The following is a 15541-nucleotide window of genomic DNA, read 5'->3' as shown; positions in this document are numbered from 1 at the left end:
TTAGTCCATTTTAAATTCCTTTATTCTACCAGAATATATATTTATTTGATGCATTTTGTGAAAAAAAGCCTCTGTATGTATTTCAGTAGTATTATTTATTCAAAGTGAACCACTTGTAAAGTGCAAGAATTAGGCCAAATAACTTTTTTTTTTAATCAAGGTTATTACTTGAATTGACGGTGAAATTATTATTGCTTGTCCTTTATCTGTAGTCCCTTTTTTGCTGCTTGAAAGACACAAAGTTAAAATCTCCTTGTCCATTTTAATGTGGAGTTATAGTTCATTGCCAAACCTCCTGAAATTCTTATCACACATATACTGTATCTCTTTCCTGGGGCTTGTGGAGTACTCTGATGAAACGCATTTCCATTTTCTTGAGATGAATCCTCAGTCATTTGCTTTCATCCATTTCAGAGCACTAGAAAGATTTTTATTATCACAAGGTTTAACATTTTAAGGAAAGCATCCCTCTTTTCCTGAAATATTTCCATTCATTTTTTTATTTATGTATATAAAAAATCATATCACATCTTTTTTTTACAAACCATGATGAAACCTTTAACTCAGAATTAATGCTCTCAATATTGGTTTTGTCAACTTATTCCATGACTGTACTGTAAGTATTTTGTTAGCTTTCTGAGCATTTGAGGTGCTCTGGCCCTGATGTGTAAATGGGTGCAGTTAGATGAGATGGGTGTGAAACCCACAACTTACTGTTTTTTTCCATGAATTTCTGTATAGGTTTCACTGGAAAACTGCGTGGAAGTAGGGCGCATCGCAAATGCCTATAACCTCACAGAAGTGGACAAATATGTTAACAATTTTATCTTGAAGAACTTTCCCTCGTTGCTGAGCACTGGCGAGTTTGTCAAGCTCCCATTTGACCGGCTGGCCTTTGTGCTCTCTAGCAACAGCCTGAAGCACTGCAGTGAACTTGACCTCTTCAAGGCTGCCTGCCGCTGGCTGCGGTACGAGGAGAACAGGATGGAGTATGCATCCAAATTAATGAAGAACATCCGTTTTCCCCTCATGAGCCCTCAGGAGCTCATCAACCACGTGCAGACCGTGGATTTCATGAGGACGGACAACATCTGTGTAAACCTGTTACTCGAAGCCAGCAATTACCAAATGATGCCCTTCATGCAGCCAGTGATGCAGTCAGAAAGGACTGCTATCCGATCAGACAGCACGCACCTGGTGACGTTGGGCGGGGTGTTACGGCAGCAGCTGGTCGTGAGTAAGGAGCTGCGACTGTACGACGAAAAAGCGCACGAGTGGAAGGCTCTGGCTTCTATGGACGCTCCCCGCTACCAGCACGGCATTGCGGTGATCGGCAACTTCCTGTACGTAGTGGGCGGACAGAGCAATTACGACACGAAAGGAAAGACGGCCGTGGACACCGTTTTCAGATACGACCCCCGCTACAACAAGTGGATGCAGGTGGCCTCTCTCAATGAAAAGCGCACTTTCTTCCACCTAAGTGCCCTCAAAGGACATCTCTATGCAGTGGGAGGTAGAAACGCAGCTGGGGAGTTAGGTATGTCTTGTAATTGTAAAATTTCCAAGCTTTTTTTTGTTTGTGCATTTATTGTTTGCGTTCATACATAACTTAATGAATAATGTATCAATGTTGCAAGGTTTCCTTCTGATTCATGCTCAGGTCAGGATTTTTTTTCCCTTGCAAAATGGCGCTTAAATGTGGGATTATTCTCAAGTGTTATACAGATGTGTGATATCAGCCATATTATTCTCAATGTGTAATTGGGGGTTTTGGAAAAGATGGTCACATTTCTTTGGTACAAAACTGTATTTGCAGATTTCCTTTTAAAAGAAGTGCCTAAAAAGTAATAAACCACAAAACAGACAAACATAAAGGAAAATAATTATAGCTCAATGCTTATGTTTTCTGTTTTTTTCCTGAAAAACCCCAGAGCTTGTTAGAAAACAAATGCTTGCATTAGAATTTGACAATTAGAATTCTGTCTACAAATCCATATATATAATACATGAGCAGACATTTTGATGAAATTTTGATGTTTGAAGTTTATATTTTATGAGCATCATCAATTTACTCAATACACACATTAGTGTTTTGGACTATTATAACAACTTTTACAGCTCATAATTTAGATTAGTTTGAGAAAATACCAAGCTCATCATTTGGCAGTCTTTAATTTATAGTAATCAGAATCGTCCCAAATGTTATCAATGCCTCAAGTTAAAATTATACACGAGCAGCTAATATGAAATGTTGTAGTAGTTATACATTTAGAAATCATGTCTTCATGGTTATTAACATTTTCCTTTCCTTTCTATACATTTCTAAAGATAAAAGGCTGCTTTTGTACAACAAACTAAAAATCACCCTAGAATTGCTTCTGAATAAATAAAAACATTGAGTGAAAAGAGAAGGAACAGTGCAAGAAGTCTTAACCCATGAACACTGGTGCACATAAATTAACACACAATACACCATCAAGACAGCAGAAATCCTATCTGACATTCCCATAGGGTGTTGTAGATTAACCTTGTGGTGTATCCTCTGGTGTTCTGCTAAGGCAATGTTTATCTAAACAGATCTATATGCTTGTAAACATATACATATACATTCCCATGCAAGAAGTTAGGCTTGAAGAAAAATAAGAATTGGAAAAGAAAATTAGGTGGCGGTAACCAGTTACCTCATTCAATGACAATAGTAAAGATTTGACTGAATAAAATAATCGTCCGTGTTAAACAGCTGTAACAAATTCACATGTATTGGCTAACATTTCACATATAATGGGTGAATGCTTTTTACAGTTGAGAAATGTTGGAAGGGATGAAATAAGAAAAGATTTAATTTAAGAAAGGATTAAATAAGGTTTCCCCTAAGCAGAAGATATTGAAATGAAAGAAATGTAGCCTGGTATTGGGAGAGCAGATCACACGCTTGTTCATATGTTCTGTTTGTTGCTATCTGTGCCTTTGTTTATGTGGAATCTAAATCCAAGGACATCACAGTCTCTGCACTTCAGAAGTCCTGTAGTGAGAGCACAGTGTACTTGACATTGTCACACAACCTCTGTATAACTTTAAGGTGATGTGGAGTCTTGCATTACACAAAACACTCGCCTTTTGTTTCTTAACTTGATAGTCAAACTGAAATTCAGTTTTTTCAAAAGGTGTTAGCACGATTGTGCTAGCAATTATAAAGGCTGCCTGTAGGGTCTCCCAGTGCTCTGACAATTTTCCCTTTGGGTTTGTAGTCTGTTCTGTAAGTTTCTGAATGACCTTTGATGCAGTTACCATTCATATTTGGTACCAGGGCTATTGGTTGTAGTTTTCTTAAGGTTTGAGATTTTTTTTTCCTCCTTCAGTATTTGCTACTTACACAGCTAAATGCCTTCAACTGTAGAGGTTTTAGTTGCTTAAAGTGGAGCATTGTACATGGGAAACATATTTCCCTCTGATGGTTGTTCTATATACTATGTCATTATTACTTTAAAACCATATATTTAACAGTAACATAACTAATTATTCCATTATATTTCAATAATCATAGTTAAAAGCACACTGTCAAGATCATAAAGTAGTTAGTCCAAAATTCTGTTATTTTCCAATAACTGAAATGTTTCTTCTAAAAAAAAAGCTTGCACAGCTGCAGTTTTAATGGGTGCTGCATTCCTTTGCCTGCTAGGGATCGCTGGCTAATTCTGGCCAACTGCTCATCTGTGGAGGCCCTATGCTCTGCATCACTTTTACATGTGCTGCTGGAGGCACACTGAGTCACCAGAAACCTCTCCATAAGCCCACCCACACTGAGGCAGTACCCACCACTCAATGTAAATCAGAGCTTGTATTATTGGAGTTTAGTTAGCTTTAAATTTGCCCATAAAAATTGCTGTCCTCATTTTTCGTTTTTTTTTTAAATTAGGATTGCATCAGGATAGGTTTCTCAAAGAAGGGTCATATTTTTTTCCCTTAAATATGACTTTGAGGTAAGTCTTTTATTCCATCACCTGATGTAGCTGGCCAGACCCTTAGCTCCTTGCATCTTTCCTCTCCCTTTGGGAACAGTTTTGTTTCTCCGATCTGATTCACGCTGTCTCTTCAGTGCTTACACGTTCCAAGTCTCTCAACCCAAAAGTGACAGTGCAGGAGCCATGCGTGAATATCTTTTAGCATTAAGGAAATCCTTGGAAACATTCATTTCCAATTTGAGCTACATCCATTTATTTATCAGATCAAGAACCTTGTAATTAATCACTTGTGGGTAATTATTTTGTCCACAGGGGTCCATATATGCTCAGCAAAAAAGTTTATAGTCAATTAACCAAAGCAACCAAAAGAGAATTCCTTTGTATGTTATAAAATTATTGCTTGTCACTCGCTTAGAAAGTCATCATTAGCTTGATGTTCTTCAGTCATCAAGCTCTTAGCTTTCAGTAACATCTAATTATGAGAGCTCACCAGCAGAAATAACATATTTGGAGGCAGTGGTCATAGTAATTGCCAGGTTTGGTCAAGCTGAGCCGAGCTTAGACGAACTGGACCTGCATGCAATAGAATTATCATTAGGTTCAGAAAGGCTGGCATAAAAGAGCAACTGAAATTCTTCTTTGGTAGAGTTGTCATTCTAGTGTTCACCTGCATTATGTCTCCCTGACATAGTGACCTACAAGTAATAGTAAGACTTATTTCTTGGCCATATTCCTAATACAACGTGGAATTCTGAGCTAATTCCAACCCTGCCTACACTACTGTGCAAAATTCTTATACACTATTAGGATTTATAATGTTTGTATGTAATGAACATCAATAATATACTCATAGCTTCCACTAGGGTAGAACAGAGTTATAAAAGTAACTTGCTTTGGTGAAGATAAAGCACTGCTGACCCAGGATTCTACCACTGTATAGTCTAATTGTACCAGAACCCAGAAGCTAAGCAGTGTTGGGTCTGGTTAGTGGTGGGATGGGAGACCTCTAAGCAAAAGCAGTTTGCTGCTGTAAGTGGTATTATTGGACCAGCATGGGCCCAATTGATGGCCATTATCCCCATGGTACAGAATTTCCAATCCAAACGCCCCAGTATGATGGCTGGGGAAACAGTGCAGTAGGAGTGAGGTGTTTCGGAAGAGATGTTAAGCAGGAGTTCTGACTTCTTGGTCGGTAAAGATCCAATGACACTGATTACCAGGGCTAGGGTGTTAACCACATTGTTATGGCTAAATCCCACAGTAGGTTTTTACAGTTTGGCCCACCAAAAATTCATTCTTGTGAGGCTAATGTCAGATATTATGTATGTTTTCTCTGGAAGAAAACAGGAGCATATCATGTAATCTCATAAAAGCAAAATGAATAAACTCCAATAGGGAATAATCACAGGATTTTATATAAATGTTTCCCCCCTTTAATACGTTATACATGTTCTATCAACCACATAATATCTGAGAATGTCATTATCGTCTGGGCTTTTTTTTTAAACAAGAAATACAAAGTGAGAGAGGGTTTTGAGCAGCACGCAAACGCATCTGCAACCCGACCTAGCGCTTTCCCCAGTTCATTAACGGCAAGTGCTGTGCACCATTCTAGCCATCTCTCTGATTCGTTGAAAGCAAAGCTTCAAAACTGACACAGTACAACTTTAAACCCAGTTCAGAAGCTTTTGATTTCCTGTTTTTACCTTTTCATTTGGAAATGAAGTCAGTCTACTGAACAGTCTTTTGACCAGCAAAACAAAGGAAGAGGCTGTATTTGTGACTTCTCCCAGACTGTCATCAGACACAGCCCTCGTCATTGCTATAAGGCCAGCAGGGATTTGGTGGCACACGAGGACATCACATGACTGGTTCCAAGTGACGTTTAGCCGAAATAGAGTCCCCTTGAGGAGCACTACAGCATGGACTCAAAATAGAACAAGCTGTGGACGACTCAGACTTCTAAAGGAGGTCAAGGAGAAAAAAATATAATGTTTAAAATGGCAGACCGAATGGAAAAGAAAAGTCTCAGATTTGAATGGCACATTTTTCCTGATTAAATTTTTGTTAGCAGTACTTTCATTGGGTGCATCATTTCTACTACTATTAGAGAACTGACCTATTAATATTGCAGAATTTGTACTTATTGTTTATAGACCATGAGTCCCTTGTGGTAGAAGGATCATTGTTGGGAAATATTTGTGGCACAATTGATTTCTGTGAAACTGGTGTAAATATTGCTGCAAGGTAGAGGAATAAAAAAATATTTATTTTAAAACTCCTTAATTAAACTGTACTCAGGGGGGAATGCAGGAATGTATATTACTTGCTATTACATTGTTTTATTTAGCGCATCTTATTTGCTTTAAAGCTCTGCATTCAAACAAAAAAAACATTTGCACCTAATTGCCAGCATTTTCTTAAACTCTAAAGACTATTAAAGAATTGTTTTGACAATGAATTTTGTCTAACATGAGAATGAAGAGAAAAATATCTATAAAGGAAAATGCTCTGGTTATTGACCCAGTAGGCTGAAAATAGTCACTGTAAAACAGTGTGGCTGTTATTGATGTCTTAGAGTGCTTTCCAGGTGTCCAGTTATATGATTTATTATCCAAAAGAAAGCAAGCTTGTTTCAGTTCTCATCAACAACCAAAGCTTCGAACTTTATTGTGAAAAACACTTTGCAAGTAACAGACCTTTTTCTTTTTGAAAGTTGTTAATTTGGATTATTTCCATGATTATGAGTGTGAAGTAACTGAATTTTAATAATGAGTTTATAGATAAAGCCAGACACTTACAGAACAATTGAGGATCTCACAAAAAAGTATACATTATGCTTCAAAGCAGAGCAGCAGCTGTATTGGAAGATCAACCAAATGTAGAGTATACCGTATGTGTTTATTAATTGGAGATTTCTGATAGATATTGCAAGTTATCAGAATGTTAGTAGTTCATTTGACATCTTTGTAAAACACATTGTCTTATTCACAATACTTCCTTTTCAGCTTTGTGTCAGAATAACTTCACTCTAATGCCAATGATTTTAATAGGGTTGTTTTAAAATTAAATTGGTATGCATAACTGTGTCAAAGTGAATCATGGGGTACTGTTGGGACAACCTTTCAGAAGTCACCACCTACTGGGTTAGAAATGAAAATGAGGAGCAATGGGATTCCTCTTAATTTAGGTAAAGCTTAGCATTCACAGTATGAGTTCCTTGGGGTTGAAGATGTATGCTTTTTAATGCCCTAATTACTTACAAGGGAAAAAGGAGTGAGATCAACTTAACAACAGTGTGTAAGAACCACTCAGCCTACTGTTTTAAAGCAAATACCCTTTATTCATTGTGATGAAGCTATTGGAAGGCTAGCCTTTGGAAAGCATGTGAATGAATTTCTTTGTCTTCTTGCGGTCAGAGCTGCACATAAGCATACGATGCACGGAACCTACAGTATGTTTACCACAAAGGAAAAAAAGGACAGCAATTAAGATGAACTGTACAGAAAACATTTTCTTGCAACAGTTCTTTAAAGAGTTGAATGCTTTTCAAAGCCACTTGGCATTGCTGCTTATATTTAAAGTTGGTCACCTTGCAATTATCCATGTGTATGCAAAGCATGTGTATTTAGACTGGTACAGCACATTACAGGACTGGGTTTAGGTGTGGAGAAGTCCAGTTTGCATGAAACGTGGTAGTGGGGCATCGATGCTGTGCAGTGGATTCATACAAGCAGTGCTACTGTGTAAAGATAATGTGAATTGGGAATATCTGTCATCTTCAATTGCTGAGGATACTTTATCACATTAACTTATTATCTATACAATAATACAAAGGCAATGAAAAACAGGGTGGATACTACAACTCTTAGTAATATATTTATAGATTTTAATATTCTGTGTTGACGGGCATGTATTTTGATGCATTAAAGTAAATGTACTCCTCAGTATGCAGGTTTGAAGCATAGTAATTAAGCGATTGGAGGGCTGGCCTTTGGAAAACATGTATGTTAACTTCTTTGCCTTCTTGCAGTCAAAGCTCCATGTGTTAAAGGCTTATAGCAGGGTTGTCCAGAGAAGTGCAATGTATGCATTTGTATGTTCAAATGGGGACCCTGCATTAATGCCATGTATTAATTTGGCACGAGTTGAAAAGCTAACAGGATATTAAGGTGGATTTCAATTCTAGGTGATTGAGAAGCTCTGCAACATATCCGTCAGTCTTCCTTTTTATAAAGCTGTAAATGAAAGTTGTTTCTTGTCAGAATTATAATGTAAAAAAATACAATACAGATAAAAACAGAACAGACTTTAAATAAGGCATTTTTCCATGTTCCATAAACCTCTCCAAATTGCTTTAATATAAAATACACTTCTTTCTTTAGTTTTTCCACATTTATTTCCACAGGAGAAATATCTACACATTTAAATGTTTATAATAATTGCATTTTTAATGCTTCTCAATTGTTTAGAAGATGAAAATGTAAAGTAGACATCAAAATCTTTTTCATAGATAGCAAGGAAAATTATTTATTAGTATGTTCATCTAAAGAAACAACTGGCATTTAGGATACAGTATGTAATAAATTGCCTCTGTAGCATTGAAGAGGTATAATTGATTTTTTACAGCTTTGTGAGAAGATGAAAAACAAACTTCAATGACTCGTGAACCAGAAGAAAATATTTTAGCATTTTGCTTTATTGTTAAGAGGAACATTAACTTTTGGTAGTTAATCTGAAAATAAACATTTGTATAGATTATTTTGTGGGTGGCACAATGGAGCAGTGGGTAGCATTGCTGCCTTGCTTTATTGTGGCACTGGGTTAAATTCCAGAACTGGTCTCTCTGGCTCCTCCATGACCCAGAATTCGATTAAGCAGTTACAAGATGCATGGATCTTATTTTTGCCCCACCTGGAAAGTAATAGTCCATTTGAAATTTAAGAATGTTTTTTACCAAATGTTTTGAAAATAATATTTACGTCCGTTTTTGTTTTTCACAAATGCCCTTTCCTTGTGATGTTTTTAGTGTCTGAAATTTTAAGTCAGATTACATTCTTATGACATAAACTGAGAAGTCAATAGATGCATTTCTATTTATTTGTATGATTAAATAGTGCCCTTTGTGAAAGGCATTTTTGTGGTGAAAATCATGTAGACCCTTCAGACATTTGGCTTTAAAATGATTACGCAGTCTTTTGCGTTCACCTTCACATCTTGCATAAAACTATTGCCACAGTGGAAATCACCCTTGAGAATCAATGCGTTTACAGACTCCAGGGCATAATTGTCCTCCTGTATTTGTCAGACGTTTCACTCATCTTTGAAATAGCACTTTTGTGACTCATTAGGTAGAGTACAATCTTGTCAGGTTCCTGGCTAAAGTTTTTACTCAAGTCCCAGTGATTTGACATAGCATATTTTTCACCTGTATTTTCTCCTTACTTCCTCTGCAAATAAAACTTAATCTTGATAGAAACCTAGGTTCCAACCAAGCACAGCATGACCTGTTTTTAAATTAGGCTCCAGAAAACAGAAAAATATAGTTGCACCACATTCTAAGGACTGCGAAATGGCACTTCATAAATTCAGAAGTCACCTTGAATATATTTATTAAAACTTATACATAGAACAGACTACTTTCTGAAAATAGCCCTATGGTTATGGTGCATGTTATGGTGGATTAAGGGTCTGTTGCTACAGTAAATAGTAGAAGTGATCTAACTTTCTGTATTGCGCATTAAATATTCTGTCTGGTTAAAGAGGCATTTCTGGAAGCTAGCTGAATTTACCCTTTGAGGAGATTTTTTAGGAGACACGTTTGCTCTGCCCCCACCCCCAGGTTTAGACGCCTCTGTATCTTAGTTTAGCATTGGAATATTTCAGTTTCTTATGTCCTTGTAATGAGTCACAAACATTTCCATTTCACTTCAGCAGTATTTCATTCATGTTTTTTCCCCCACAGATTCCCTTTATACTGCCAGTACTAGCTGTAATTTGTGGATTTGTGAATCTATGGATTCAGTTTAAAAGAAGGAGTTAAATTGGTACACTTCATGCACTAATACTCCTGTGTATTATTCCAATAATATTATTTCTCCTGTGGTTTATTCCAGTTATGGAAGAAAATGGCTATTTGAAGGTTTCCTTTTCTGTCCCATTAGGTGAATCACATTTTTGCTTTGTTTCCTTAGCACAGTCCTGATTGAATTAAGTCTGTTCAAATTCTTGTAACTGCTCCTCAGTTTTTTTTTTGTTAAACACCTCCGTTTCTCTTATTCTGTACATCTCTGTCAGAAAGCACAATCTCAATAATAAACCGCCTTTTTTCACGTCACACTATTTCTGTGCAGACGGTTTCTGTTGGTGTTGTCTGTGACCTTTGCAGAGGAAAAAAAAACAACTCAAAAGCAGCACAGCTGCCTGGCTGGCCCTGCCAGTGTTATTTGGATTGTTTGCTTTTCTGTAAATCCCGGGTGTTGTTGCTCAGATCATGGTGCCAGATCAATGTGGCGATTGTTGTTTGAACCTCTGTGATTGCCACTGGATAATATTAATCATGTTGTTGTTCACCTCTGCGGCTGAGTATTGCAGATTGAGCACTGTGCATTCAGTGATCCTAAGAATGCTGTTGCTTGTTGCCATAGACACAGGAGTGGGGAGGGCTGAGTCAGGGCTTGAGAGATCAGCTGTATTTTTTTTTGGTTTCAGCAGCAGCAGTTCACATCCAGCTAACAAGGTGATGTACAAGGAGAACATTTAGGACTACAAGCCATTTGCCACTTGTATATCTAAGGAAAATGATCTGGAAAGCAGTGTACCAAAAATGTGTGCAGTGTGCTTTTAGAAATAAGATGTATGAAAGGATATTCTTTGTCACTTCTCTTTTTACTATTTCTTTAACTTTTCAGTGTCTCTTTGAGAGCATTGGGTCTTTTATTGTGTGTTATATTAATACTTCAATGAAAAATAATAATCCTGTTATAAAAAATCTCATCATAAATCAGGAAAGAAGCTAAAATAATGTTTTAATCTATACTTTGAGAATGTGTTATAGAGGCTGATCTTTTGAGACCGCAAATGAAGTTTTCTTCTAGAATGTGTATTTAATGATACAGCCTTGCAAAGAGGTATTTGCAAAATTAAATGTAAAGAATTAGGACAGTAGTTCATATTAGGGAGCTACAGTCTGTCTGTCTTATCATGGATGATTACTGTATTTCTTTGTGTATAAATGAAAGGAGATGAGATGCATAAATGATGAGATCTGTGTCTTTAAGGTATAAATCCGTTGGATCTTACCCATTTATATAATATTTCTGCTTCCAGACACAACATACATCTGAATATATTTTACCATGTTTGTTTCACGATGACACAGCAGGTCCCTGAGAGAAAACAAGCCTGGATTAAGGACTTCTTCCAAAGAAAAAAATATTGTGTTTGCCAATGGCTGCCAAGATACATCTATCAACCTGATGCACTAGCGCAAATTGTCCCTACACTTTAAAGATAAAAGTCTATCAGTTCAGACAGGATACCACAGATGGAGGGTGTTGCTTGTTCTACCTTTTGGTATATGTTTTCCAACATTAAAATTAATAATTACATAGAGAACTATTTAAACCCCCATTTCCCAATCACATGCATAAGGGGTGTGGAAAATGGTTAATCATAAAATTGGACAGAACAATTTCCATTCCTAGTTTCTAATTGGACCAATATATAGAATCAACTCAAGGGAAGTCTTTAATTTTAATTTTGAACTGTTGAACATAAAAAATCTATCAGAATTTTATTTATTTGTTTTTACAAATCTGAGACTTGTGCTGGTAGTACCGCTTTATTCTTTTATCGTTAACGGCTTCATCTACTTTTTTTCAATGAAGAGAAGACAGTTCATGAAACTTTGTAGTGTTAAAGTTTTAATGATGAAATTGATTAATCGGGTACTGTATCTGTAATATAGTTTGTGTTTTCATTCTCTGCCTGCCAGTGCCTACAGTTATCCAAAAGGATGGAATATTTATTTTTCTCACATGACCCTTGAAGGCCTGTAATTCCCAGTTCTGCCTGTTCTAGTTATTGTCACTTTTCTTCTTAGTAACTGTTTTTTTTTTCCTCTTTGAACAGCTACAGTGGAGTGCTACAATCCCAGGACAAATGAATGGACATATGTTGCGAAAATGAATGAACCTCATTATGGACATGCTGGGACGGTTTACGGTGGTTTTATGTACATTTCAGGTAAAGTGTCTTCTAAGATTCCATGTTTTTAACAGAATTTTAACAGGTTTCATAATGTGGATGAATAGATCTTCTGTGTAAATGCACATGGATGGAGAACAGCAGTCCTGTCTGTTATTTGCAGTATTATTACTTATGTAATAGTAGTTGAATGATAAATGTAATTGATTTATTATCTGAATCTATAAAGTCTCATAATGCAGACCTTTTCTAGAAGTAATACATTATGGAGATGAGATGACATTATCAGGATATAAGGTGATGAAGCTGCTGTACTGCAGTCCTCAGGAGAGTGTAGGCTGTATTGATTTACAAAAACATACAAAAGGAATATTCTAATTCCCCAGAAAGCTCTGTGTTCTTAACTGTTCTGTCCCAAAGCCACATATTTTCATTGCTGGAATACCATAAAAGATCAGAAACATTACTAAATTTAGCAGGAGTGCACTGCACAAACAATTATCTTGTGTAATAGTGGTTAGCCTCCTGGACATCCTGACCTTGAGTTGTAAAGTTGTGGTTGAGAGCAGCTCAAAAGGCAATGTTTTAGGTTTCAATTTCCTCAACTGTGCCAATGACAGAAATTGAGACAAACCCAGTGATGGCCCTGATTGGTCTGTGGTTCAGCTGTGGTTCTAGACATCTAGATGCAAAGCTGAGGAGGCTCGTGGTGATATTTAACAAGATGATGGTGTGTTCAAATTTAAAATATGTAAACCTGAGCTTTCCAACCTGTGTTTTGTTCTGTTTTGATTATTCCAAAATATCCTTCTAACAAGACTGAATACTGGTACGGTCTAAAGTACCAAAAAACAAAGCAGAAAGCCACTTGCCTTCTTAACAAATATTGCTTGATTCTATGCAATGTTTGTGTGAGAAAAGTGCAATTTGTAAACACCTAAATTATAAGTTACAGTAACATATTTAAACTGTTCTTTTGTCAGCTGGTGACCTTTCTAAATCTGTGAGCCTGCTGGTTGAGTATTGGATTGAGCAGTCAAGAGCCTGTCAGTACCCCAGATATCTAAATCCTTATAGGATGTGTGCATGGAGCGTCCTGCTCCATTTAAGATAAGTCCTCCTGCTGCTAATTTCTGGCAAATGAGCAGGACTGTAAACACTTCAGATGTCATCAATATATTCAGATTATATTCACAGTGCCAGGATTACTAGTATTGTAGTTTTTAATTCCTTATTTATGCCTTTATACAGCACATCTTGTAATTAATTATGCAACTGACTTATACAGAATGGACCTAAGCCTGGTGTAATAATTTAAACAGTGAGGCAAAAAATACTGTGCAAGACACAAGTAACAGCTGATCTGCAGGGTTACAATCCAATATGCTTGTAACCCTTATTAGATAAAGGGAAATTATAAGGAAATATTGCCTTTTTAAGGTCATCTTTTTAATTGAAAATTGCAAACGATGCATTCTGGGAAAGTAACCACATTCAAAAATCAAGAATATGATGCATGTCAGCAAAAAAGTGTCTAAAAGTGCTATATGAAAAGAGAGAAGATTGCTGCTTCTGGGCCCAACAGACTATGATGGCTTTCTTTCAAAAATACTCCAGCATACATATTGCACTTATGTGGCAAGATCAAATTTGCAGACAGTGCAGCATGCATTGCCATTGATCGTTTTTGGGAAAACAGATGATTTTGGGCACTGTTTCTGTGGCTAATTGACTTTTAAGACCTGCTCTCCATCAATTATCTTTAAAGTTTTGCAAATCACTGAAGGCTAAAAAACGAATCCATTTTTTATCAGAATATTTGAATATACGAATAATCATTGCAGCTCTATTTTAATGAGATTTTGGGATCAATGAGATGCTAACAATGAAATGACCAAGAGGAGCTGAGTGGCTTTCTTTTTATTCAAACCTTCTATAAAAAGTGGTTGGTGACCAAGTAACAGCTCATAAATGGTGGTGTCCTCTTTACACATGTGCTTTGCAAACGTGCATTTTGGGAGCATCTGTCTATGAATATTCTTTCTACTTCTGTTTTTTAATAATAAAACTGTGCCGTTGACTAGGGGACATTTTCAGTTCTCATTTGCTTTAAAGAGCTTTGAATATATTATATACTGTAGTAGAACTAAAGCAAATGACTGAAAGAAGTCACAAGTTAATTGCACTTTACCTTTCATCATATATTAAAAACTGCCTGTTACACAGTTCTAAAATGTGTCAGTCTTGATAGATATTTTTGGTTAACTTAAGGTATAAAATTTAAAAATCACCTTTTGTTCTATTAAGTTAGCTGCGCAAATTCAGTCAGCTAGCAGCAGTATATTCACAAACAAAAAAGAATTAACAGTCACTTTTCTGCAGAACACTTTTTTAAATAAGCATTTTGCTGGCAGAATAGATGAGCTTGTTTTGTCCTTGTCTGCAGTTTAATTGCCATGAGAAGAACAATTCAAAGTGTCTAGTGTAGCTTGAAAGGCCAGTGGGTTATACCTAGGTGAACATCGAAAACATCCTGCTTAAAAACAAAGACAGGGTTTACTTCTTAATGATCTTAAAATCAGTGTGGTGGTTAGACCATCTGTGACACATTCAAGAAGCCTGTCTTCATATCCTCATTTATTAAAGTCTTAAAACACAGGTTTACTGCCTCCTTACTTGTTGAATGTTTAGCATACTTTGCCTGACTAGTCATCTAGTCTACACTTAACATCAGGGGAGGGTATAGTTGGAATAGTGTGTGTGGCGATACTACATTAACAGTACACCACTGTCTACTCCTGCAGTGTAGGAGTTCTGACCATGAGAGAATACAAGCAAACCCCTGTTATGATTACCCAGTAGTTTTGCCTCAAGAACTATATACAGTACTGTGTTTGGCCGTAGTCAACTTTTCATCAATGACTGAAGTCTCTTGGAAGTGTGGTTAAATTCTTTCATTGATGCCACATGGTAATATAGCTATGATCTCTGAGAAGAGCCTGGAACTATTTTCCTTCACACATTGCAAAAATCTTGTTTCCGACTTGTAAAAACTCAGCTTACCATTTTTTATTACACCTCATCTTGTCTGATGTCAAGAGCAGCGCAGGATGATGCGTTCTTAAATGAAGAGCATTAAGCAAGTATGAAATTCTCAGAATTTGCTAGGATGTCTGTCTGACAGTTGGGGATCACTGTACCCTGCTGGCCCTGTATTGTTGTTTAGGTGTTCTAGATAATTCTGCTTTTCATTAAGTGTTCATTGTCACATAAAAGATGCCGGTGCAAATCTAATTGTTATTCATATTAAACAAACAAATTGACTTTCTTTCCCTCACAGGCCAGTAGTTTGTTTGTAAAGCCACAATATC

The 15541-nt window shown here is 36.6% G+C and overlaps 1 protein-coding gene across 9 annotated transcripts in view; it reads left to right on the top strand.

Annotated features, from left to right (window-relative positions):
* klhl13 (kelch-like family member 13) overlaps positions 1-15541 on the top strand; it is a 120173-nt gene that overhangs the window by 100424 nt on the left and 4208 nt on the right. For all 9 annotated transcript variants that reach the window (XM_088925737.1, XM_088925742.1, XM_088925743.1 and 6 more), the window contains 2 exons: positions 742-1537; positions 12096-12209. In XM_088925737.1, coding sequence (XP_088781863.1) covers positions 742-1537; positions 12096-12209 — 910 coding nt within the window. The remainder of the gene's footprint in view (positions 1-741; positions 1538-12095; positions 12210-15541) is intronic.

This window comes from Atractosteus spatula, chromosome 9, assembly GCF_055471065.1.
Source record: "Atractosteus spatula isolate fAtrSpa1 chromosome 9, fAtrSpa1.hap1, whole genome shotgun sequence".
Taxonomy (NCBI): Eukaryota; Metazoa; Chordata; class Actinopteri; order Semionotiformes; family Lepisosteidae; genus Atractosteus; species Atractosteus spatula.
The sequence above is the reverse complement of the archived record's forward strand: the minus strand, read 5'-3'. Positions and strand labels throughout refer to the sequence as shown.